The 27,500-nt window shown below is 45.7% G+C and overlaps 3 protein-coding genes across 3 annotated transcripts in view; all 3 read left to right on the forward strand.

The window, feature by feature from the left end:
• cnga1b (cyclic nucleotide gated channel subunit alpha 1b) overlaps nt 1–3,462 on the forward strand; it is a 10,942-nt gene extending 7,480 nt beyond the window's left edge. The window contains exons 10-15 of the mRNA XM_060076997.1: nt 1–61; nt 658–783; nt 938–1,090; nt 1,349–1,580; nt 1,944–2,119; nt 2,611–3,462. The exon at nt 1–61 is cut by the window's left edge and continues 112 nt beyond it. Of these exons, the coding sequence (XP_059932980.1) occupies nt 1–61; nt 658–783; nt 938–1,090; nt 1,349–1,580; nt 1,944–2,119; nt 2,611–2,817 (955 nt within the window). The 3' untranslated portion in view covers nt 2,818–3,462. The remainder of the gene's footprint in view (nt 62–657; nt 784–937; nt 1,091–1,348; nt 1,581–1,943; nt 2,120–2,610) is intronic.
• A 458-nt stretch (nt 3,463–3,920) lies between these two features.
• Nucleotides 3,921–22,344, forward strand: nfxl1 (nuclear transcription factor, X-box binding-like 1). The gene is made up of 24 exons (XM_060076996.1): nt 3,921–5,063; nt 5,440–5,622; nt 6,187–6,296; nt 6,409–6,539; nt 7,177–7,221; nt 7,337–7,470; nt 7,798–7,883; nt 8,781–8,856; nt 9,124–9,224; nt 9,666–9,780; nt 9,954–10,078; nt 10,274–10,396; nt 10,942–11,032; nt 12,933–13,053; nt 14,297–14,453; nt 15,034–15,125; nt 16,197–16,218; nt 17,074–17,202; nt 17,382–17,536; nt 18,041–18,110; nt 19,943–20,047; nt 21,276–21,362; nt 21,449–21,502; nt 21,887–22,344. The coding sequence occupies exons 1-24, from the start codon at nt 4,676–4,678 to the stop codon at nt 22,049–22,051; spliced, it is 2,865 nt and encodes a 954-aa protein (XP_059932979.1). The 5' UTR covers nt 3,921–4,675; the 3' UTR covers nt 22,052–22,344.
• Nucleotides 22,345–22,714: 370 nt separating this feature from the next.
• Nucleotides 22,715–27,500, forward strand: part of corin (corin, serine peptidase) — an 18,404-nt gene continuing 13,618 nt past the window's right edge. The window contains exons 1-2 of the mRNA XM_060035885.1: nt 22,715–22,977; nt 24,667–24,817. Coding sequence (XP_059891868.1) covers nt 22,897–22,977; nt 24,667–24,817 — 232 coding nt within the window. The 5' untranslated portion in view covers nt 22,715–22,896. The remainder of the gene's footprint in view (nt 22,978–24,666; nt 24,818–27,500) is intronic.

Genomic DNA, 27,500 nt, shown 5'->3' on the forward strand with positions numbered 1-27,500 from the left:
CGGTGAAACACCGCCCCCTGTCGAGAACTCTGAATACTTCTTTGTGGTCACAGACTTCCTGGTGGGTGTGGCTTAAGGCCCAGATATAATTATAACTACATCGTTATTGGGGTGGTCACAAAGGCTGTCAAAACTACTATTATATTTGAACAGGGTACAATATAGTCACTGTGATGTATTGTGTGGGCTGTTTGTTTAATGACGTGACTTATGGTGAGACAGGAAGAAGTCGTTCACCTGGTATTGTTGGTATTGTGACCAATAGCAGGCAGTTGTGTTTTGGGGGGCAAACCTTCCATTTTGTATGTGCCAACATGCACCTTTAAGGGTCACAACCAATCGTCTCGTGTATAGCATTGAAATGAGGGTTTCTTAAGGAAAAGAGGGAATGATAGGAATACAAACCATGGAAGAACTGTGCTTTGATTGTGCCTTACATATGCCGAAACAGGAATGCTAGAAAGATAAGCCTTTGCCTATTGCAGGAACTGAAACATGTCAGGTTTGTGTCATGGGTAGCATTGCTGTACTCTGTTGTTTCCTGCTGTGTGTCTTTTACTTATCCTCTAACCATCTAACCCTCTCTCTCTTGCTCTCGCTCTCTCTCTCTTTCTCTCTCTCTCTCTCTCTCTCTTACTCTCTCTCTCTCTCTCTCAGGTGGGAGTGTTGATCTTCGCTACCATCGTTGGTAACGTCGGCTCCATGATCACCAACATGAACGCTGCGAGGGCCAACTTCCAGGCCCGCATTGACGCCATAAAACAGTACATGACCTTCAGAAAGGTCAGAGAGTAAGCCAGCCAGTCAAATTTGAAATTTGACTGGTGTTGTGTGTCTGCCTTCAGTAAGTTAGTGAAATTGGTTTTGACTATTGTTGTGTGTCCGCATTCAGTAAGTAAGTCAAACGTGAAGTTTGACTGGTGTTATTTGTCTTCAGGTGACGGTAGACCTTGAGAAGCGTGTGATCAAGTGGTTTGACTACCTGTGGACCAATAAGAAAGCTGTGGACGAGAGGGAGGTCTTGAAGTTCCTCCCAGACAAACTCAGAGCTGAGATAGCTATCAATGTTCACCTGGACACACTCAAAAAGGTACAGACACGCGCACACACACGCACGCACACATGCAGGCAGGCATGGTCACATACACACTACAAGCTGTATATATTCAACTATTATATCATAACCAAACTATTATATCACAATATATAACAAAAAATATGGATACAAATATATAACATTAGCCTGTATTCCATTGGTCTCGCCTCTCCGTCTCTCCTCCTCTCCTCCAATCTCCCTCCTCTCGTCTCCTCCCCTCGTCCCCTCCGGCCTCTGCCCTCCCCCCACCAGGTGAAGATCTTTGCCGACTGTGAGGCCGGTCTTCTGGTGGAGCTGGTGCTGAAGCTGCAGCCCCAGGTGTACAGCCCCGGGGACTACATCTGTAAGAAGGGCGACATCGGCAGGGAGATGTACATCATCAAGGAGGGGAAACTGGCCGTGGTCGCGGACGACGGCATCAAACAGTTTGTCGTCCTCAGTGACGGCAGCTACTTTGGAGAGATCAGTATTCTGGCCATCAAAGGTACGTTGACTCTCTCTTGCCGTCTCTGTCTCTCTTTTGTGTCTAATTCTGTCATCTTATTTCTGTAATGACATCTGAAAACTGCAGCTAAATGTAAGCTTTGAGTCATCCTCGTTTCTTCTCCTCTCCTATTTTGTACCCTCTTTCCTCATCATTTCGTTTGCCGCGATTATTATTATATTTTTCATTTTATTCTGATTATTTCATGTCCAGTTAGTTTTTCTCTTACACTTCTTCTTTCTATATTGCACTGTTGAAGGAGCCTGAGACTCAAGACTCTCATTGCCAGGGACCGCTGCTTCTTGTGCATGTGACAATAAACCATCTTGCATCTTGAATCTTGAGTCTCCCTCCTCTCTCCAGGGAGTAAGGCGGGGAACAGGCGTACGGCCAACATCAGGAGCATCGGCTACTCGGACCTCTTCTGCCTGTCCAAGGACGACCTGATGGAGGCCCTGACGGAGTACCCCGACGCCAAGGCCATGCTTGAGGAGAAGGGACGGCAGATCCTGATGAAGGACAACCTACTGGACCTGGAGGTGAGGCTGCTGCCCGGCAACACCACACACACACACACACACACACACACACACACACACACACACACACACACGACACACACACACACACACACACACACGCACACGCACACGCACACGCACACACACGCACACGCACACACACAAGCGTTTTTGTGTCCCAGCATCCTCAGACACACTGTACTGTCACCTAGCAACCCCACACACACCGCATTGCTCTAGACACCAGGTGACCCTGGTCGTTGGCCGCTGCTAGGCGACCAAAAGAGTTGCTATCAAAGAGTAATTCCATTGTAGACTACTGACAAATGCATTAACCTTAACCCTAACCCTAACCCTATGTAAGACACTTTGGATAAAAGCGTCTGCTAAATGCCCTTAATTGAAATGTTAATTTAGACTATACTGGTTCTAAGATATAGGAGAATATAGGAAAATAACTTGTGTGTGTGATATCTGAGGTGACGCGCTGGCTTCTGATTGGCTGGTAGGTGGCAGCCCAGGGCCCGGACCCCAAAGAGATGGAGGACAAGGTGGACCGCATGACCACGAACCTGGACGCGCTGCAGACCCGCTACGCTAAGCTGCTGGCGGAGCACGAGGCAGGCCAGGGCAAGCTGAAGCACCGACTCACACGGCTGGAGAAGAAGATGGTCCCGCCCACACTACCCGTGGGCCCCCCCCCACCATCGTCTTAGACAGGGAGGGAGACCCAGTGGGTGTGGCAGACCTAGGGAGAGAGGGGGAGTGGAAGGAGAGACCGGGAGGGAGGGACAATGCAGTTTTAGTAGTGGGTGGAGCGAGCCTGGAGGTGTGGAAGAGAGGAGGAGGAGGAGGAAGGAAGAAGAGGAGGTCATTCAAAAAGAGGATGGTTATTTATTTTGTTTTCATCAGAATGAATGAACTACTGTTTTGACGTTGTGAGGTATTGTTGCATTAAAATTCCTTTGTTTAATTAATGGATGTTAAAATGTAATCCTAGAATTATAGGGGATCAATTTTGACCCTGAAAAATACACAGAGGAACAGACTGAGGTTTCATCCAGGTGCGATTGAAAACTCGGAGAACAGATAACGTATCCGATCATCAATTTGAGCTGAGAAACTAAACTTTGTAACACAAAACATTTTACATTTTGGTGGTACATCTATAGTCTGTGCTACCCTGAGATTCCATTGTTGCTTGAGTTTAGCGGTTTTGCTTTATAGACAAACAATCCTTCGCCATAAACATTCACTTCATTTAGTTCCTTACATTTTTTTCTATTTTAATGAATAAAAAGAATCATGTGTATTCATACAGAATCAAAAGATGCTTCAACAAAAAAGGTTACACTCATAGATTGAACGTATAATATATGTAACTATATATATAAATATATATATATATCTTTAAGTACAATTATAGAAATATATATATATATTATATATTAATTTATATATATAATATAAAACAATAAAGTATATATTTTCTCAAGATTCTATTTCTTATTTTAATGCAGGCGTCATCAAATAAGTTAACAGCTATTTGTAAATGTATGGATGAATACATTTATATAATTTATATAATTATTTTCCCTTCCATGTAGATAGTAAAAAATAATTGAGAACCACTGTCTACAAAAGGTATAAATAGATAATAAATAGTGAGAGAGAGCGAGGGAGAGGGAGTGCATCAACGGCGTTTGACACGTAGCACTGCCCCATCCTTTCCTACGAGCTATGGTATTTGTAGTACTTTAAATTCGAGCTTCTTCCTAAAACAATCATGTCCCTTGACTTTGAGAACTACACTTCCCATCGGCACTTCAATGCGCATGTCTACACACGGCCACTTGCAGTACAGTGCGCGTTAGCTCCGGTGAATCAACTTTTTGCTAAATCATATTCCTCTTATTAATACCTAACTCTGTAACACCGGAAGACATTTATTTCTAGTGCTAATTAATTGTAGTTGAACGTCACTCACGAAAGTCGTAAGTTGTTTCTTGCGTTTCTTGTAAACATGTCATGGTTAGCTGAGAAGTGCTAACCTTTGAGTGCACTCTGCAGGACTTGCATATATAAGACTAATCACCTCAGGCATAGACCGAAACATGATTTACCATGTTAACATATACTTTAACGCAAGATGCATCGCTAGCCGAATATCAGAAAACAAGTTTTCATTCATCAAATCTAAGGTGTAGGGTCGGTATGCTTCTGTCTACATAGTCTGATTAAATTACTTTTAAGAGTGAAAAGGGGACTTGTGTCAACATATATTTAAGCTACGTATTATACTACTTAGTTATTCCAAATTGTAAACATTATGTACATAGATTGCACAGTTGAGTCGGCCTATAAATGATAACTTCATGTGGTGTACGGCAATGTACTAAACCGTGAATATTTAAGCCATCTCTACAGAGAGTCATGAATATGCATTATCTCTTGTCGGACTACATTTATATCGCTATCTGAATGAAGTATGATGTATATATATGATAGTCTTTATATGAGTGTTTGGCTAGTAAATCGCCCTGAGTACCACCTTATCTATCCAAGGGTTACCCCATGGAGCCAGCCTGGAGACAGCAAGGCAAGGGGCGTGGCAGAGGTAGTGCCGGGTCAGGGGAGAGGTCACGACCTCCACAGAAGGAGGAGAGACCCGGAGCTGCTGCTGCCGCCCCTGCTCCCACCAAACCAGCTCCTCCTGCAGGAGTATGGGGAGGAGAGGAGAGAGGAGGAGGAGGCGGAGCAGGAGGAGGAAGAGGAGCAGGAGCTGGAGCTGGAGCTGGAGGAGGAGGAGCAGGGGGGAAAGCAGGGGCCAAGAGAGGAGCAGAGGGGAGAGGTAGAGGAGAGGGGAAAGGAGGAGCAGCAGCAGAGGGGAGTAAAGGAGGAGAGGGAAGAGGAAGAGGAGGTGGCAAGACGAACAACATCCCCCCGGCAAAAAATGAACAAAGTAAGAAAACGTTTGAAATGTTTCAATATTCTGTGCAGCACTCGGATAAGTCCATTTGTTGATACAGACTACAGCTTTATGACAGGGTGTTGGATGTAGACATCAGACATGATGGCTTGTAAATAAGCTTTGTCATTGTACTGCAGCATGCTATGTTACAACTTATTGTCTGCTATCTCCTGTCTCTCGAGACATGCTACTGACAAACTTTCTTTTGAGTATGAAGAGACAATTTGATTTGATTGATTTTCAAGGATTGATTTACTGCATGTATTACAGGATATAACAATATGTATACTTAGGTATTACTAATTAAGCATTGTGAAAATGTCACTAGGAAAGGATTGTGTATTACTTATTGCTGTGTGTTGGTCAGGCTTGACTGTCCAATCGAAGTTTGAGGAGATCAGGAAGTCAAACATGGTTGCTGCTCAGCGATTGGTCCAGAGCCATTACAGCTCCTCCTCCTCCGACGAGGAAGATGAAGAGATTGGGACAAGGGATGTGAAGAAGGGAAAGATTCTCGCCTCAACCTTTACGACCTACACGGTCCAGACAGGTAACACAAAGAAATCATACGTGTTTTGGTCTCTTCCCGACTCTACTACTACAACTCGCTGTTCACTTCCTCGATCACTCTTCTGTGACTCGGTTCCAGTTTGTCCAAGATGCAGCCCCTAGACTGTTAACCAAGATATCAAGTTTTAAGCACTAGACGGACTGGCCCCACTTTATTTATATGTCTTTGATTGTTTTCTTCTGTGCAGATTGTCCCTATATCGACATTTTCAGTCTTTCTATTTTTTTAAATTTAGAACACACACACGTCTTACACACACACACACACACACACACACACACACACACACACACACACTCTATATTGGATTCACAGTAATGCTTGTTTGTTAATAATGTGACTAAGCAGTTGCTTATGGGTATATGATTGTCATCAGAGAGCTGCAGTATCATATATAACCAATAGATGGTGCCCCTTGCATTCTCTCCACCCAACTAGTGGGGGGGTAACTAGGAATGGATACATTCCTATGAATGCTATATACCGGTGCACAAACAAATCCTACATATTTTTTATTAATTGTGTGTGTGTGTGTGTGTGCAGGTGGTGATGTGAATGGGCTAGAGAGGACCAATCAGTATGTGAGTGAGCTGTTCCAGTCCGGAGCGGTCACCTGCCTCATCTGCATTGCCTCCGTCAAGAGGATCCAGGCGGTACGAGGCATGCATGCATGCACACACACAAGCACACACACACACTTAACACACGCACACACATACTTTGATCCCTTCCAAAGTAGTCTGTATGCTTCTCTTGGGTCCGTAGGTGTGGAGTTGTGGCGGGTGCTACTCTCTCTTCCACATCCCCTGCATCCAGAAGTGGGCCAAGGACTCTGCCTTCCTCGTTTCCTCCGTGACTGACGAGGACTTTGGTCAGAAGCAGCACCCATGGCCTTGGTGAGGAGGCCAGCAGCTCTTTCACCGTCTCCTCTTGACGAGCAACTGAACAGTGAACTAAAGACCCTCTCCCACATAGTTCCCTGTCAATCACAAGCATAAACTTTCAGGCACCGCTAGTGATTGCGTCTTGTCCCCTTTCACACATGAAATAACAATTCTGGAATAGATGGGCCAAGGGACAATAACAGCATATGGTTGTAATGAAAAACGTACAGTTGCCAGCCGCATTACCCGATAAGCATTGGCACGTTACGAATAAGTTCTCAACAGAGTCTTGTGATTGGTTAGCTCGCTCCATCTGAAATTTGCCTTGCGTCAGATGGACGTCACCCTTAGCGTGCCTCTCCCAATGAAGGTACTGCTTTCATTGCCCAGCACAGCTGTACGGGCAGTGATCCAGAAATGTTACTTGGTCTTGAGAAGGCAAATTGCTGTTGCGGATTTCCCAGAATATCGATCCCTGTTCTCTTGGCCCCACGCAGGAAATCTTGCATGGGGCCATGAGTAAATGTGTTAACGGGTCTTAAGCAGTTAACCCTTGTCCATCTACTCTAACCCCTGGCCTCTCTTCTCTACTTCTCTGTTGTCCTCTGTTCTCTCCTCTCCTCTTTCTCTCCTCCCTCCCCTCGTCCAGTCCAAAGTGTCGTACAGAGTACCCGCCCAGTGCCACTCCCAACAGGTGGGTGTCATCTCTGTACCACAGTTGTTGTATTGTCATTAAAGCAATGCAAAGCTGCTTCAATATTCCCCAGTCTGGTGTCACAGTGTGTATGTTTGTGTGTGCGTCTGTGCAGGTATGTGTGTTACTGTGAGAAGGTGCAGGACCCCCCTGTGGACCCCTGGCTGCTGCCCCACTCCTGTGGTCAGGTCTGTGAGCGACCTCTGACCCCCAGCTGTGGACACACCTGCCTGCTGCTCTGTCACCCCGGTAACGCACCTATGCACGCACACACGCACGCACACACAAAAACCCAGGTTCATATACACTCAAACACACACAACCTGACACACATGCATAAACACACACAGCCTCGTACATTCATGTACACACACACACCCACAAAAATCACAATAAAGATTAATATATGTACATTAATAAACATACATCCAAACTTTTTATTATTTTATTGTCATTTGTGTGTGTGTGTGTGTGTGTGTGTGTGTGTGTGTGTGTGTGTGTGTGTGTGTGTGTGTGTGTGTGTGTGTGTGTGTGTGTGTGTGTGTGTGTGTGTGTGTGTGTGTGCGCGCTCACCAGGCCCCTGCCCTCCCTGTCCGAAGATGGTCCACGTGGCCTGTATGTGTGGCAAAGGCCGCCCTCTACCTCGTCGCTGTAGCAACAAGGTAACAACAACCCCCGGTAACCATGGCTACCGACGGCTACCATGGCTGGCTCCATGGTCACACACACTAATCACAAAACCATATATAAGCGATATATGTACATAATCCTGATTAACATTATATTAAAATGTTAATGTTAAATGTTATAACACGGCTTCTAACCGAATAAATTAAAAAGAAAAGTTGTTTTGTCACAAAATACGGTCAGCAAATACTGTCCTCCTTTTTTTATGTTTTAAAAAGGATTTGAATGCTTCCACAAAAAATAATGGTCTGTTGGCTTCCAAGGTTGGATATAGCGTCCAGAGCAACGGACTGCTATTCAGAAATATCAGACCGCTGGATGACATAATTGACTTATCAGAATCGTGTATTCAGCAAAGCTGTGTAATAAATATACAGGAATACCTCTATTGGTTCACTATGCAATCATCTACTAAATTACCTTAAAATGATTATTGCATGGCTTTGTCGAATACACTATTCTGATTGGTCAATCGGGTTATTTAATGACGCGTTATTTCTGAATAGCAGACCATTTCTCCAACCATAGAATCAAACTTTTGTACCGGAAGCCATACAATTATTTAAAATAAATCACATTTGTGACTTAAATTGATTTAGTAGGTTAGCCGTGTAATAAGCTGGATAATGTACAGTGGTTAAAGTGAAATAAACCCTTTCCTTGCATACTATGTTCATAGGCGGTGGTGCCTTGCTCTACCAACAAGATGCAGAGCAACAACTTAATCATCATGTTCCTCAATAACTGTGTGTGTGTGTGTGTGTGTGTGTGTGTGTGTGTGTGTGTGTGTGTGTGTGTGTGTGTGTGTGTGTGTGTGTGTGTGTGTGTGTGTGTGTGTGTGTGTGTGTGTGTGTGTGTGTACGTTCTGTCAGGCCTGGTCATGTCAACAACGATGTGGAAAGATGTTGCCCTGCAAACAACACAGCTGCACGCAGCAATGTCACTCAGGTACACACACACACACACACCCATAGGGGCTCTTGCTCTGATACCTGTTATTATGTTTCTGGTATACTCTCATGTACTGTATTTCTATCATCAATTACACAAGATCTCTTCATATGATACATAGTTATGTAATATAGAACTCCAAACATATTCCTCACATCATGTATATTTATTTCCTAAGTAGAGAACACTTAAAATAAATAGAACCTGTTCGTATTGATGACTTGATTTTCCCCCCTCTCTTCTTAATGTCCGTCTCCTCCCCAGGGCCCTGTGCCCCGTGCCCCAGAGTCAGTGTTCAGAAGTGTGTTTGTGGACGGGAGCAGACGGAGAGGGAGTGCGCCAGTCCGTCCTGGAACTGCAAACAGGTTCTCCCCTCCCCTGCTTATCTCTAAAATGTCCCCAACTCTATTATCTTCTCCTTCACATTTCCTACCCTCCTCACCCTATCTCCTTCCTCCCCTCCCCTCTCCTATTACTCTTGTAATAAATGTAATTTAATAAAGCCAAGTAAATCTATATGTCAGTTAGTAGGTCATAATGAATACATGACTCCTCTCCTCCAGATGTGTTCTTGTGTAGCACCTTATCCTAGCTATCTTTGTTGTGTACGGGGAATGGGTTAACCTCGCGAGTGGCAGTGCTTTGCACTTGGTTCTATGAACATCCTTTGGTTACCAACAGTAACAGCAGTGTGAGTCGCTTTGGATAAAAGCGTCTGCTAAATGCCCTTAGTGTCAATGTAAACATACCTCTACTCCTCCTTTCCTCTCCCCTTGTCTCCTTCTTCCTTCCCTCCCCTCCCCAAGGTGTGTGGAGGGGTGTTGTCGTGTGGCAATCACACCTGCGACCGAGAGTGTCACGGGGGTCTGTGTGGCGCATGCCCGCGCACGGGGGAGAGGGCCTGTCCCTGCGGAAAGTCCAGTGAGAGAACACACACGCGCGCGCGCACGCACGCACGCACACGCACACACTTCCCTATGTACTTTTAGAGTTGTGTGGCTTCCTATCGATCGAACATCATCAACAACCAAGTCCCCTGATGGATGGCATTTTGTTTACTGTGTGTGTGTGTGTGTGTGTGTGTGTGTGTCTAGAGTGTTCGCGCCCGTGCACGGAGGAGGTCGGGACGTGCGGGGACACGTGTGACCGTCCACTGACGTGTGGGATACACACCTGCTCCATGAGATGTCACCATGGCAACTGTGAGACCTGCAGACAGGTGAACACACAAACGCACACACACACACACACACGCTCAGTAACTCACCCAGTCACCACAACATGTGATCATACATCAACGTAATGAGCACATTAATGCTTGATCGACGACATGTGCTTAATTGATGATTTTAGTTGAACAAGGTAAATAGATTATTTGTACAGGTTGATTGGTCAATGTTCTTCCTCTCTGCAGGAGGTGGAACGGTCGTGCCGGTGTGGCCGCTACAGCCGCGTGGTGCCCTGTCACAAGGAGTACCTCTGTGACACCAAATGTCCCAACACCAGGAGCTGCCAGAGACACCAGTGCAGAAGAAAGGTTCCCCTTTTTATATCAGACCAACACTGAGACATATATCCCCCACACAGACAGGAGGCGCTGTGTCCAATTCACATTGCAAACTGTTTGCAATCCTTCCTTGTAGACTATATTGTTTTTATATTTGATTTTATTCTTTCTTAAATCTGTTAACTCTTAAGTCTTTAGCTCGCTATGCTATCATGCTGCCCAATATTATAAGTACTGGTTAAACAAAACCTTTTGCATGCTATGATTAAATGCATCCCACTTTCATCCCAAGTAAAAGTTAAAAAGAAACTTTGGAATGCTATGGTAACATACTGCCCACTGTTATAAATACTTGATAAGCACAGCCTTTAGATTGCTATGCTAGCCTAATGCCCACTATATGAGTAATTGTTAAACACAGCCTTTAGCACGCTATGCTAATATACTGCCTAATATGATGGGTAATTCTTAAAAAATAACCGTTGGAATGCTATGCTCACAAACGGGCAACTATTTTGAGTAATTGTTCAAATGAACCTTTCGCATTCTATGCAAATGTCCCTGTTGTGCCACAGTGTTGCCCCGGTAACTGCCCCCCATGTGACCAGAACTGTGGACGATCGTTGGGCTGCCGCAACCATAAATGTCCCTCAATCTGTCACCAAGGTAACGTGCACACACGCACACACACACACACACACACACACACACACACACACACACACACACACACACACACACACACACACACACACACACACACACACACACACACACACACACACACACACACACACACACACACACCCCCCCTCTACGCAGAAACGGTCACTTCAGATGAGTGTGTGCCCGGTGGATTGTGATTGGCCGGGACAGCCACAGCGAGAGAGGTTCAAGGGTCAGGCTCCGGAATGTTCTGAGTCCACAGCACCTTGTGTGTAGTAGTGCACGTCTGTGTCCGATGTGTAGGTTGAACAACCGCGGTGTGCAGGAGGTCATTGTGTGTTATTTCTTTGTGTGTACAAGAGAGGTGTGTTTTTGCATAGTTTTATATTGCTTTATAGTACCCTACACTGAGAGCATCACAAGTAACAATATAAGTACGAGCTCTTATTCTTTATCCCTGAGATTCCTACAATGTGCTTTTCAATGTGGGTCTAAAGCTGTTTTATTGTTCGCCGACTTGTAAGCATGTGTGGCTAGTGGAACACTAGTCTTGTTTTGTCTTACTTACTGCTTGTCCAGCTCTCGACCTGTTTATTAACTGTTTGGTTTTTATTCACTTTTTGTACTGCTTTTCTATGCACTACATATATTGGTATATTGTGTGTGTGTGTGTGTGTGTGTGTGTGTGTGTGTGTGTGTGTGTGTGTGTGTGTGTGTGTGTGTGTGTGTGTGTGTGTGTGTGTGTGTGTGTGTGTGTGTGTGTGTGTGTGTGTGTGTGTGGTTTGGGTGTGTGTGTGTATGTGTCTTTATGACCCAAGAGAAAGAGCAATTGTTTGCCTGCTTTGAGATTTGGTTAAAAATGATCAAAAAGCTGCATGACACCCACCCAAACAAATGCATGAACGCAAGCACACACACACTCACAGGCCTCTGTGTCTTTGTTGAGTTGGATTCATGAGTTTAACCAGGATGCAGAGGTCATCGCTTTCCCATACACATGTAAAGTCTGTGTGTGTGTGCCTGCATGCGTTTGTGTGCAATTTGTTTGTGTTTAAATGTCCTCCGTGTCTTTTGTCTCCAGATAGGGGGATAAAAGCTAATTTATTCGTCTCTCTGTCACTGGATTGGCTGAAAAGATGGAAGATAATTGATGGGCTTTTCTCACTTCTGATTGGCTACCCTGACCTTTTGAGGAGCCGAGATTGTTAGATGAATGCAAGTCGGGGAAAGGTTTCGGCGTAACACAGGAAGCATAGGTCATCAGATGGCAACCGCCACATTCCACGTCTATGTGTGTGTCTGTGTGTGCGATGAGTTTACCGTTTGTGTGTTTGGGTCTTTGTGTGTGTTTGTGTTTAAAGGTCTCTGGTTTTTAATTGGATGTTAGGCCCCTGAAATTAGGTACGCTATGTTCAACTGTCGCCTTTTTCGATGGCCTAACAAACGCCTTCGGCTGAATCGTCCAGCGCGACAGACGGGGAGGGACGATGATCAAGGGATGATGGTGCAGAGACCAACTGATAAGAGGATAGAGGACAGACCGACAGACTGATGGAGCGGTGAAAGAGGATCCATATAATGATTAAGGGATAACGGACAGAATGAGGGATGAATCATAGAGGACACGCATGATGGAGGAGAGACAGAAGGATGGAGGATCGACAGAATGATTAAGGGATGATGGAGACAGGATGATGGATGAATCAGAGAGGGCATAGGATGGAGGGATGACGGAGGACGGATAGAAGGATGGAGGGATGACAATTGTATTAAAGTGTGTGTGTGTGTGTGTGTGTGTGTGTGTGTGTGTGTGTGTGTGTGTGTGTGTGTGTGTGTGTGTGTGTGTGTGTGTGTGTGTGTGTGTGTGTGTGTGTGTGTGTGTGTGTGTGTGTGTGTGTAGGTGCCTGCTATCCGTGTCCGGAGACGGTCCAGGTGAAGTGTGCGTGTGGCTCTTCCTGCTTGGTGGTCCCGTGCGGGAGGGAGCGGAGCACCAAGCCCCCGCGCTGCAAGGAGCTCTGCAGGTGAGCCCCCAGACCAGCGCTGCGTGGGGACTGGATATCCACTCGGGACGGCCGTCCCTGTTGGAAATGCGCTGATTGCTATAGTGCAAAATGAGCTTTAAAATATGTTTAATAAGTCGTCAACACGTATAGAAATGTTGACCAGCTGAACCCAAGTGAAACGATTTGAGTGCAAAAGTTTAAAGTTTGAATGGATTAAGCGTAAGGGTATAAACATACAAACCTTGGAAATAATGTCTGGGGAAATCTCTTAATAGTTCAATAAATATCTAAACCTAAGTGATTCAGTTTGCACTTGGGTCTATTCTTGTGATAATTATGAGTATGATGAGTAATAGAAGTAGTACTAGCATGATACATAGGGGTGGTATACATTGGTATGACCGTAACCAAAGGTAAGGCATCATTTGTGGTGGCAGAATGTGTTTGGAATTGATTCTCTCTTGCCCAGCTTCTTTATAGCTAGGCCACAGAACCATAAGGCTCATACCGTTGGGCCCTCAGGAGTCCCATCTTGCTTCGTTTGTGTTCTTGCGTAACGTGAAGAAAAAGGGTTTTTACGGAGCATTTAGAAACATAGCCCCCCTCATTGTTTGCCTCTCCCACAAGTAGACCCCCCCGCCGTGTACGAAGAACCTCGCATCCTCCCATAACCTCGTTCTCAAAGACTAAAACTGAGGCTTCTTTTAATAGGACATTGTCCTGCTCAGTAAATGAGAACCAAACATCTGGATGTCCAACATGTGTCTGTCCCTTCGAGTATGTGAGTTTATTTGTTCTGAAGAACTTGCTGCTGGGCCAAGGAAGGCAAGAGCCTCCATCGGGACCCAGTGTAATCTAAACCGCAGTCGCACACATAAACACCAGACTCAATGGGTATAATACCCATCCATGTTTTAGGCCCAATCACATTTTTACCCATTACCCCTTCCCCCTCCCTCTTGTTTTGAAGGGGTAAGGGGTAGAAATGGGATTGGGCCTTAACATTGTGTAAAGATCAATTTATTTACATAATGAGGGTTAGATGATTGAATGATAGTGTGCAATTAGAGTCTGAAGGTGGACAATATGTGGAGGAGGTAGGTCCCAAAGTTTGTAGCCAGTAATAAATAATAGCATTTATTATAACCAAAAAGAAATAAAAAGACAAAAAACAACAATGGTGGAGCGCTGCCTGCAGAACTCGCCTGACTATTTAAATGGAGAGTGTTCCAGAAAGTCTCCCTCTGCTCTGTGTCTCCAGGTCGCCTGCCTCCTGCCACCACCCCGCCAGGGAGGACCACCGCTGTCACCAAGAGGCCTGCCCCCCCTGCCGCCAGCCCTGCCTGCTGGCCCTCACCCGCTGCAAACACACGTGTCCTGCTCCCTGCCACGACCGGGTGCTCATCAAGTCTCAACAGGTAAACACACCTGGCCTGGTCCTCGTTAAGAGACACACACCTGGCCCGGTCCTCGTTAAGAGACACACACCTGGCCCGGTCCTCGTTAAGAGACACACATCTGGCCTGGTCCTCGTTAGGAACACGCACACCTGTCCTGGCCCTCGTTAGAGACACACACCTGGCCCGGTCCTCGTTAGAGACACACACCTGTCCTGGCCCTCGTTAGATATACACACCTGGCCTGGTCCTCGTTAGGAACACACACACCTGTCCTGGCCCTCGTAAGAGACACACACCTGGCCCGGTCCTCGTTAGAGACACACACCTGTCCTGGCCCTCGTTAGATATACACACCTGGCCTGGTCCTCGTTAGGAACACACACACCTGTCCTGGCCCTAGTAAGGTAAACACACCTGTCCTGCTCGTGTAGCCTCCAGTAAACTCTGTCTCGAAGCATGTTGTCCTAGTGACGTCAAATGTAAGTCGCAGTAGGACCGTCAATGTCAATGGCTTGTGTCGAGTTCACATAACGAATTCTTGTTTCCAGACCAAAGTGGGATATTGTATCATTTGTGTGCGTGTGCATGTGTGTGTTAGGCCAAAGTGGCCGGCCCATGGGAGCAACCGACGGAGCCAGCCTTCGTACAGAAAGCTCTGCCCTGTCCACCGTGTCAAGTACCTATACCAACGTAGGTGATGTGGGACACACACACACACACACACACACACACACACACACACACACACACACACACACACACACACACACACACACACACACACACACAGACCCACGTGCAGACCCACGTGCAGACTCATGCACACACACGCACATGCACACACACACGTGCACACACACACACACACACACACTCAAACATCTGGTGGGCCGATTCACTAATGTTGTTTAAGAAAATAAGTATTTAGAACTGTGTTTTTACGATTGGTCAATGTTATTGAACAATAAATAACTTGCTTATGAATTTATTATAAATAAAGGATCCTTGAAAATTAGCTTTAATGAATACATTTTTAACTAGCTTTAATACATTTGACATACTTGGTTGTTGGGCGTTACGACTTACAATACAAATATATATAAAATGCACACGTTGATAAAGACAATTAACAATGTATGATTGATGATGGTTGGTAAAAAAAATGAAGGTCAACTTTGTGATTTGCACAAACCCACACACATACACACAGAAACTTGCACACATGCACAGTCATGCTGTGGTGCTTTGGTCTTGTCATGGAACATTAGACCTGAGGCTGTAAACATGCTGCATGCTGTGAGTGTGTTTGTTGACACACATTTCTTAAACATTCTGGTAGCTGCCAACTGCCTGCAGTTTTGCGACGCATTTAGTGACTACAAATCCTGTGTGTCTGTGGATGTGTGTGTGTCTGTGGACGTGTGTGTGTCTGTGGATGTGTGTGTGTCTGTGGACGTGTGTGTGCCTGAACCCCTGCATGCTAGTGCGGGTTCTTCTGGGTTTCATATAATAGCAAGCAACATAATAAGCCAAGGTAGAAGTTCCCGGTTCTACCTGTTACTACTGGTGTGTGTATCTCACTCAAGCACTCTATGCTTTGCAACCACAATCGACAAGGGATAATGACAATTAGGATGGCGATGATAATAGTTATGGTGTAATTATGTAATGATGACGGTAAGGTTAATGGTGATAGCTGATGTTGTCAATATGATGACATTTATACGATGCTAAGATGCGTTGTGTTTTGTGTGTTTGCAGCTCCTGCCTTGGGGAACATGAGGTAAGTGGGGGTCATGGGCTTTCATCTTTGTGTGTGTCTGATTCTCTTCTTTTTTTTATCTCTTCACCCTTTGACCTTCATGCCTGCGAGTGATGCAAAAATATAAATATCTGCACACTGCAAATCTTTTCATCTCTCCTCTGATCCCTGACTCCATCTATCCATCTGCAACGCTCTCAGCTTCTGGCCCCTACAACGGTTTGGTTTCGTCCTCCTTGCAGCCGTTTGTCCTCCTCTGTCCTCTCTCGTATAATCTATCTCTCCCTCCTCATCCTGGTAGTGCTTTTATATTCCTGGCACAGGCTGTCTCTCTGTCCCCCACATCGTCTCTTCTCTGTCCCTCTCTTCTGTCTTTCCACCTCTCTCTCTCTCTCTCTCTCTCTCTCTCTCTCTCTCTCTCTCTCTCTCTCTCTCTCTCTCTCTCTCTCTCTCTCTCTCTCTCTCTCTCTCTCTCTCTCTCTCTCTCTCTCTCTCTCTCTCTCTCTCTCTCTCTCTCTCTTTCTCTCTGTCTTTCCACCCCTCTCTCTCCCTCTGTTTGTCCCAGTCACCTCCAGACAGCTTCAGGGGGTTGTGTGTTTTTGGAAGGAGAGTGGTAAAAATCTGTATTCTGTTTGTCTGAACCCTGTGGCACTATAGTCCCGTGTGTGGTGTTCCACGACGCCCACGGGACACAGTAGTGCTCAGAGCATCCAGTTCGTCAGCTCATTGGACTTTTCACCTCGTGCCCATTTGGTTCTTAACGCTTGCTGTGGGATGGAACAGAGAATATGTCCCTTTACCTGACAACCCGTCTGGCTATAAGGGGGGTTCACGATTTGATGTTCCCGTGTGTGTGTGTCTGTGTGTCTGTTTCAGGTGAGTCCTGTTCCATGTTGCAAGCGAGGGCCGTTCACCTGCAAGCGACCTTGCGGACGACTTCTGACCTGTGGCAACCACACCTGCACCAAGGAATGCCACACGGTATCCAAGGGGAACAAGTCGGGGGTGAGTGCGACCGCGGTAAATAACTGCACCTTCATTCCTTCTTTACGTCCCCCGTTTTATCCTCCTGGGGTCATTTTAGAAAATTATATAAAAAAAAAAAAAGTGAATCTCTCTCCCTCCCTCCCCTCCCTCCCTCTCTCTCTCCCTCCCTGGCTCTGACTCCCCTCCCCCTTTTGCAGTGTGAGGAGTGTGAGGTGGGCTGCTGTAAGCCCCGCCCTCGCGGCTGCCCCCACCCCTGCTCCCTCCGCTGTCACCCGGGAGACTGTCCCGTCTGTCAGCAGATGATCCGCCAGCGGTGCCACTGCAAGATCACCCTGATCTACGTAGAGTGCACGTACGTACACACGCAAACGTCCTCACACACACACACACACACATGCCCTCACACAGTTGCATTATAGACGCGCTCCACATTCAAATGGGGTACGGATGTCACCATTATGGGGCGGAGACTTGGGGCAGACTAGGTTTTTCTTTTCCCCTAAGTCTCTTGGTTTATGACTCTTTCTTTGTAGCTGAAGGCTTCCTAGAGCAAGATGCTCCCCAACCCCTACCATCCCCCTAAAGACATGGATCGAATCATTAAAAGGAATACTGAAAATATGAAAGTCTGCTAAATGACATTAAGTACATTAATGCAGTAGTAAATATCTGGTTCTTCGAAAATATATCCTAGCACTCCTCCTTAACCACCTGTGATACTCTCCATCACCGGCCATCTGTTTCCCACGGCAACGCACACCTGGGGATAGACACGGCAGCTGGTTCAGGTGTGCTCTCTGGGCCTGTTTTATTTTAAGGTCAAATGTGACACGTGTGTGTGTGTTTGTGTGCGAAGGAAGCTGCAGTCGGCCGACCGTGAATCCAAGATACAGCTGGCCTCCTGTAACAACCAGTGTCCTAAAGAGGTATACACACACACACCCTACAGACACACACACACACACACACACACACCCTACAGACACACAACCACACACACACACACCCTACAGACACACACCCTACAGACACACACACACACACACACACACACACACACACATGGACGTAAGGACCTACTTGTTCTGCTCTGTGTTCAACACACCTCGGCTTGGAGAGTAATGCATCATGAGACCTCTGTTATCAAACCGGCTGTAAGTGTGTAAGTGTGTGTGTGCGTGTGTGTGTGTGTGTGTGTGTGTGTGTGTGTGTGTGTGTGTGTGTCTGTGTGTCTGTGTGTCTGATACCTCTACTGACGATGTTGGAATTCACTGTTCGAGTGTTGAGGCTTTCCAGGAGAGAGAATGTATCCGTCTCTCTCGCTCTCTCTCTCTGCCTGTCTGTCTGACTCTGTTTCTCTCTCTACTGGTCCCTCTCTCTGTCTCTCTCTCTATCTTCCTATCTGTGCGTCTCTTCCTGTCCCCCTTTCTCTCTGTTTCGCTGTCTGCTGGTCTCTCTGTCTGTCTGTCCATCTGTGTCTTTCTTGCTGTCGGCCGGTCTTTTTGTTCATACCACACCTTTGTTTAGGTTTCGTGTTCATTTTCTACCCATTCCTGATATAATTAACTTAGCTTGCCCATGTTTTCAGAAGCCTATCATAACAGCATACCTGGGTGCACGGCTCTCTCCTCAGGAAGCTCGTGTGTTGCTCTGGCTAAAGGGAGGATCTGTCAGTAACACACGGCTCAACACACAGAATCTCACAGCGAGTACACACTAGGACACACTGACACACACTGGGAAAGACTGAGACACACAGAGACACACTGAGAGACACTGAGACACACTGGAAGACAAAACACACTCAAACACAAAGCTCATCACACTGAGACCCACTGAAGCACACACCCTGAAGCACAGGGCGGTCTCTGTAAGGAAAACAGTGAATGGTCGGGTGGTGCGCCATAACCTTCTGAGATCACATTACTGTTCATCATGATGATTCTCCAATACAACTTAAAAAGGACAGTAGAAACTCTTACTCCGTCTGCCTGTTGGTCTCTCTCTGTCCGTCTTACTCTGTCTCCCTCTGCATCTTTCTTTCTTTCTTTCTTTCTTTCTTTCTTTCTTTCTTTCTTTCTTTCCCTCCATTTCCTTTGTTCCTACTCTTGGTAATCAATTAAGCTCTGGCGCCACACACACACACACACACACACACACACACACACACACACACACACACACACACACACACACACACACACACACACACACACACACACACACACACACACACACACACGTATGCACACACGTATGCACACACTTTCCCTTTTTCTCTCTCCTCTTTCTTAACGTGTGTATTACTTTCACCTGGGAATGATTTCGTTTTTTCATTTTGTCATAGTTACTGGCACACACACACACACACACACAAACACACTAGAGCACTACACAGACACGCATGCGCACACGCACACACACAGAGTGGGTATTGGAAAAGCCAGCTGAAAGTGTTTTGCTCTGTTTTTCCTCGGACTGCGTTTCTCGCCCGACAACAAGTCCAGTGTTTGAACTCCTCTGATCTTGTGGTTTCTATGATCTTGTGCTGTGCTCTGGATGAATGCAGCCGGTGCCAGCGTGGTCACTTCCAAGTGCTTCACTGTTAGATGCTACCATGGTGCTATTTAACAGAAGGATATAGAATATACAGTGTAAAAGTTTTTTCAAGATTATAGAAGTTGTTCTAACAGTGCGTGTGTGTGTGTGTATGTGTGTGCGTGTGTGTGTGTGTTTGTGTGTGTGTGCGTGTTTGTAGCTGAGTTGTGGTCACCGCTGTAAGCAGGTGTGTCATCCCGGTCAATGTGAGGAGATATGTCAGCAGAAAGTGAAAGTGAGATGTCCCTGCAAGAGGATCAAGAAGGTACACAAACGCACAAACCCACACACACAAACGCACGCGCGCACACGCCAGGCATGCACACTTGAAAGGCAAAGCACAAATCGTGGGTTTTTCCGCATATTTATTTCATACAAATATTTAAGAATATTAAAAAAAATTATGTAACATGTCAAATAGCTGGAGTTCCTCATAACTGTCAACGCAGTGGGAATTCAATATATATCACATATTTAACATATTATTACATTATTTGTGGGGGGGGGGGGGGCAGAGCCGACCCAAAAGAACCAGCGCAGGTTTAATGAAATATAAGCAAAACGTTGTACATTGCTGCACCGCTTCTTTGTTTTTTTTTTATCCATTTTTATTTTTAACCTTTGCTGAGGTAGTGTATAATAACCAGGTTGCCTCTCTTTAGTTTTCCTCTTGGAACCTGCAATATGTGAGGCAGAGTTTGTTTGACCCCGGAGCAGGAGATTATCCCTGCTCTGGCAGTGTAGCCGGTTCTCCTACCCGCTGGGCTCACTACTCACTGCTGTGGGTCACGAATAACAATGCTCATTTGACCGCGAGGAGATTAAGGCTAGCATTCCCGTTAGCCCTTTTCTTGTTTGTTGTTATTCTGTCTGTTCAGCGTCCTCCAATTAGGGTGGGTGGTGGCAGGGTCCGCAATGTTCACCCTCATTTATTAGTTCAGAGTTTCGTTTATTGGTTCGAATGTGGATTAGGATCTGAATGTTAGTTTTAAAAGGGTTTTCTTTTCTATTAGGTTTGTGGTTATAGGCTTCGATGTTTATTGCTGGGTTTATGAAAACCAGAAACCAATATTACATTTAAATGTAGGATAGGCGGTACCTTGCAATGATTTGACAAAACATTGCCTTTCCTACCTTCACGGGTTAATAATTATCATTATAGTTTATTGAAAAACACTTGTATTGACACTTTAATATCCTAAAATAAGAGGAATGAACAAAAAAAAAGGATTATTTCTCCACTGTTATTCAAATACAAATGGTTTTGATGCCTCAACAAATATAGATACAGATACAATACTGGGCTATCCACACATCCCTAATTATACACACTTGGAATCCAATCTATTATCTCAAGTCTAATTTACGTGTGTGTGTGTGTGTGTGTGTGTGTGTGTGTGTGTGTGTGTGTGTGTGTGTGTGTGTGTGTGTGTGTGTGTGTGTGTGTGTGTGTGTGTGTGTGTGTGTGTGTGTGTGCACGCGCCAACACATAGGAGTTCCCATGCGCTAAACTTCAAGAAGACCAGAGTTTAGTGGAGTGTGACAGCACCTGTAAACAGCATCTACAGAAAGCCAGCCAGGTATACACAGACACACAAATGCAAAATAAAATGACATAAATGAATATACTGTACAATATGACCTATAATGTGTGTATGTGCTTCAGTTGAAGGAGGAAGAGGAGAAGGCAGCAAAGGAGGAAGAGCAGAAGAAGCTCCAGGTATGACCCTGTTTCCATGGTTACTGGGAATTTGTTTCCATGTACACCAATGTTAATATTGATGCATCGATCTGATTAGCCCTTACCTAATTGGTTAATAGTGTTATTGAAGCTGTGATCTGATTGGACACATGTTTATTTAGAAGTGTGTCTCTCACGGATAGTGCTCATGCTGGAATCATTACCTTTTATGGATTGATTATACAACGTGATTCTATCTTCACTGTTGTGATTTTAACACATTTAATTATTAGGTTTAGTATAGATAAAGCATAGACGTCGTAGATGTTTGTATCGTCTGATAACCGTTATCCTTTGGACCCCCTTCTAACAGTGTGTGTTCCTCCTGTGTGTGCGTGTGTGCATTCTCGCGTGCGTTCCCAGGCGGAGTGCGAGGCGTTTGAGAAGCGACAGAAGGGCAGGAGGAGAGAGAGAAGGAGGAAAGGAGAGGTGGAGGAGGAGAGAGAGAGCTGGGCCAAATACAAGCTCTTCCTTCTGCTGCCAGTGTGTGGAGTCGCACTGGCCGCTGCTGTCTATTACCTGATGTAACGCTGTGTGTGTGTGTGTGTGTGTGTGTGTGTGTGTGTGACATAGATGCAGAGAACATGTGTGTGTTGTGTGGGACTTTATTGTTGAGGTGTACATGTACACTCATAGCCTGGCCTTTAACACCGTCCGTGTATGTCTGGTCCACTTCCTGAGGCGACTGGATGAGCCCTAAACACTAAAACAAGCCGTGGTCTACAGCGGTCACCGTGGAAACGACATTGATGATACATTAATTCGATGTGTTTCTAGGCAAATGATTTTCTCTACTGGAAATAAACGTGAGAAATGCCACATTCTGTTGTGTCTCTCGTCTGTTGCGTTTGTGTGCTTGTGCTCGTGCGTGTGTATCTGTCAAACACAGGGCTCTCAAAGACGCATGGGCCAAAGCCGGGGTCCCAGAATGCACCTGCGCAGTGAGCGCGGATTGTGTTGTTGGGGGATTATGATGCTGACAATGAACTCCTAAAGCCATGTGCACCGAAACACAGCGGGATGTGTGTGCATACCGCTATGTGTTACTTGTGATTCCTAATCCTGAAATGTTGAAGCTTGCTCACGTGGAGCAAATCTCAGTGCAGGAGGCACGAGAGGGCAGGTGGGCGGGAGCCAGATTGAAGTGATGCGTGCCAGATTGAGATAATTACTGGTGTGTGTGTGTGTGTGTGTGTGAGTGAGGGAGAGAAAGAGCACGAGCAAGTAGCAAAGAGGAGAGGGAATTTAAGAGGAGAGAGGGCGTGGCCTAGGAACGTACCGTGGGTAGATACTCCTTCAGAGCAGCGCGAGCCGCTCCGCTCCGGTAGTACCGCAGCTTCACCGCGACGCGGAGAGATGCTCGCCCCACGGCGATGAGCGCAGAGCGGCTAGAGGAGGTCATGTTTTCCGGGGAGCCCGCAGAGTCATGCCCGCGCGTCGTCTTCAGCGGAACGGTAGACTTCAACTTTTAACCTTTTATCCAAGTGGTTTATAGGCGACCTCGTGTCCTTCCGTTAAACTTTATGACCGGTGGATATTTTTTTATAAAGAGTTCTACAAAGTGATTCTACTATATCTATGGTTATCAGTGGTTTTCATAGGGTGATCAACGAATAACAACTTTTCAAGAAATTATCCAAAAAGAGTTGAGAGGAATCGATGCAGAAGTCATAACGTCCTCTAGGCTACTAATTGCTATTTTACATTAATATTAAAAAAGACTCAATAGTTATGTGTGAGTAGGGTTAACCATTGTAATGGCTGGACACGTGAATTTACCATTTCGATGGACCCTCTCGGTTCCAGGTGAGCGGTGTGGACGGGTCTCAGGCTGTAGGAAAATCATGATGGCCTGTCGATACAGTGCGGTGGATTGTAAAAAGTCCCGCGGAGAATAGGTCACATCGTTATAAAAGTGAAATATGGTTCTTCAAGGTTTTTCCAAATTCGTTTTGACACGCATATGCTGTGTGTGTGTGCGTGCGTGCGTGCGTGCGTGCGTGCGTGCGTGCGTGCGTGCGTGCGTGCGTGCGTGCGTGTGTGTGTGTCTATTTAAAGTGAAGGAGGAGGTGTAAAGTTTTCCTCTCCCCTCATCCTCTTCTCCCGCGTATCGTCTTTCTATGTGTTCACTTGTGCACGAGCCCGAAACTTGGTGGTCCTAAAAATAACACACACACACACACACACACACACACACACACACACACACACACACACACACACACAGACTAAGATAAAAATACCCGGTGTGGTCCGGTCCTGGGAGTGCCTTAATTTGCCGGTGACCGCTCGGCGGTTGGTCTACTCTAGTCCGACTATCGGTTCATATCGTGGTAACGGGTCACTATGCGAGCTTTTCACTATCCTAAAAGTTGTAAGCATACTCTCTTTATATCTTTACGCCGTCCGGCCTGGAATTCGGTTTGAATAGGTTATGAAACAACAACCGATAGAGCTGCTTCTCTTATAGAGAGAGAGAGAGAGATACCGTCAGAGAGAGAGAGAGAGAGAGATACCGTCAGAGAGTGCATTCTCCGGTATAACGACATCGTCAGAAAGACATCCACTGAGATGCCTTCCCTGCCCTCGGTATCATCACCGCCACCAGCTCGTTCTCTCACCGGATCGGTAGCCGCTATGCAGGGGCAAGGCGCGTGCTGCAGATAACCGGTACGCTGCTTCCATCGTAGAGGTCACCGGCGACTAGAGGACAGGTAAGGATGGCGGGACGTCCCGTTAAAGTGACTCGCGAGACTGAGATCAGGCGCAAACGGAGCGTGATTAGGTAGAAGCACACGGACGGATTTGATAGAAAAGTTATCCTGGACGACGTGTATCATTTAAACATCAGCACATGTTTAATGCACGAAATATTTGTGTGTGTGTGTGTGTGTGTGTGTGTGTGTGTGTGTGTGTGTGTGTGTGTGTGTGTGTGTGTGTGTGTGTGTGTGTGTGTGTGTGTGAATATGGTTGTTTGTGTGTGTTTGTGGTTGGATGTGAATGTGGTTGTCCACGTGTTTGAGTGGTTGTAAATGTTTGTGATTGTGTGTGTGTGTGTGTGTGTGTGTGTGTGTGTGTGTGTGTGTGTGTGTGTGTGTGTGTGTGTGTGTGTGTGTGTGTGTGCGTGTATCTCCGTGTGTCAGGCCTCAGGTGGAGCAGAAGGCGGGGACATAATGGGGGAGGCGTGTCCTCACAAGCTTGGATCGACCAATCACCCGCGTCTCCTCCTGTACATCCTCATCCCGACCATCAGCCTATTGGCTGCTCTGCTGCTGCTCATACTGGCACTGACAGGTACACACGCGCACACGCGCACACACGCACACGCACTACTACATATCACTCTCTACATCTGCAATGTCACTCCCTACTTCTTATATATTATTCTCTCTCCTACATTTCAATCGATGCCTCGTAGGTGTTACTCTCTACCTCCCCGGATATCACTCTCTTCTTCCTAGATCACTCTACCTATCCCTCTACCTATGTTTAACTCTCTGCATCCTCACCATTGCGCTGTATCTCCTGGATGCTGCTTTCCTCATTGATGTCACTCTACCTCCTATGTCACCATCTACCTCTTAGATCACTCATCCACTTCCTATATATCATACCCTACCACTTAGATATGACTGTCTCCTAGATGTCACTCTCTATCTCCTAGATGCCACTCGTTACCTCCTAGATATCACTCTACCTTTTAGATGTCTCTCTCTACCTTCCAGATGTCACTCTTTACCCTCTAGATACCACTCTCTACCTTCCAGATGTCACTCTTTACCCTCTAGATACCACTCTCTACCTTCTAGATGTCACTCTTTACCCTCTAGATACCACTCTCTACCTTCTAGATGTCACTCTTTACCTCCTGATTCCCTTAACCATATGGATGTCATTTTCATCATCCTAGAATTCTCTCTACCTCCTACATAACCCTCTACCGTCTAGATATCACTATCTACCTTCTAGATGTCGCTCTATCTCCTAGATCTCACTCTTTTACTCCTGACTCCCTCTACCTCCTAGATTTCACTCTCTTCAACCAAGAACTCTCTGTACCTCCTACATATCACTATTTCCCTCCTGGATTACTCGATGTACCTCCTTTATGCATATCTATACCTAGACTGCCTCCTACATATCACTCTCTCTATATCCAACAGATACATGAGTTTGACAATCTTTAAAGTTGGTAATGGAACCGATTATGAACGCTCAAATTACAGACATGTTTGTTTAACTGTAATGTCCGTAGATTCTGGTCCTCTCTCCCTCTCGCTTTCTCCCACAAATACATTTCAGTGGGTCAGTTTTCTCTAAAATATTTGAAATCAAAAGACCACAGCTCTATGGATGATAGATCGTTTTTTTGTGTAAGTCTGTCTGCTGGTGTGTTTTTGTGCATGCCATGCATACACAATAGTGTATCATAGTAGAACAAAAAACGAGAGCGAGAGAGAGGAACTGAAGGGGTTAAAATGTACATTTTCTGTCTGTTTGAACACAAACTGGTCTGACTCTTTGGCACTTTCACACGTTTACACACACGCACGCACGCACACACACGTTCAAACACATACACACACATACAACCATTCACAAACAACCACTCAGACACGTACAACCATAAAACACATACAACCCCCCCCCCCCCCCCCACAGACACACACACACACACACACACACACACACACACACACACACACACACACACACACACACACACACACACACACACACACACACACACACTCAGCTGGTGGTATACAGCTGGTCCTGCTGTTTCCTCCTCATTCCTCCCCATCTTTCACACCACTATCTTTTTCATCTCCACCCTCCCGTCCGCACACACACACACACACACAACACACACACACACACACACACACACACACACACACACACACACACACACACACACACACACACACACACACACACACACACACACACACACACACGAATCCTCAAGATGGCACTAAAGCTGTTTGTGCAGAAGTCGTTTGCCGCTAGCATTTGAAAGCGCCATTAACTCTAACACACACACACACACGCACATGCACACGAACATTCACACGCACACACACACACACGAACACACAAAGACACACAGCCTGTTCACCGATCATTAAACACCTAATGGTCTTTGAAGGGCTTGTTCTTTCAAATCCCTTTTCCCTCACTCGCCCTCTTGTTCTCTTTCTCACACACACACACACACACACACACACACGCGCACACACACACACACACACACACACACACACACACACACACACACACACACACACACACACACACACACACACACACACACACACACTAAACACACTGGAGAACTATGTCAGTTATGTTATTACATGGTCTTATACACACATATACGCAAAAATATATTTCACACGCAAACGTCTGGGTGGAATATATTTTTATCGTAATCTCCATAGTAACACGATCGCCTACTCTAAACAAAGAATATCTTCTTTCATTGGGTCTCTATGGTGTGTGTTTGTGTGTGCGTGAGTGTGTGTGCGTGTGTGTGTGTGTGTGTGTGTGTTATTCATTCCATAGACAGGTGTCCCACATGCGTCACATTTGCCCTATTAATAAACAAAAACACACACACACACACACACACACACACACACACACACACACACACACACACACACACACACACACACACACACACACACACACACACAGTAGTGAAATTCTAATGGCCACTTGTGAATGTTAGGGATGTTGGTAATTTTTATCAGAGTTTAAATGAACAGAAATAATCAGTCAAACTGAAGAAGCTCCATCATCCAACCAAGAACTCATTCCCTTCTATCAATTTATCAATTAATAATTTCATTATTATCCATTTTTATTCTTTCATCCTTGTGTCATTATTTAGTCTTTCGTCTATTTTAATCATTAAATATATATCTATCATATATTGTAATTATTAAAAAAATAATATGTATAGATATTA

The sequence above is a fragment of the Gadus macrocephalus genome, chromosome 17 (assembly GCF_031168955.1).
Source record: "Gadus macrocephalus chromosome 17, ASM3116895v1".
NCBI lineage: Eukaryota > Metazoa > Chordata > Actinopteri > Gadiformes > Gadidae > Gadus > Gadus macrocephalus.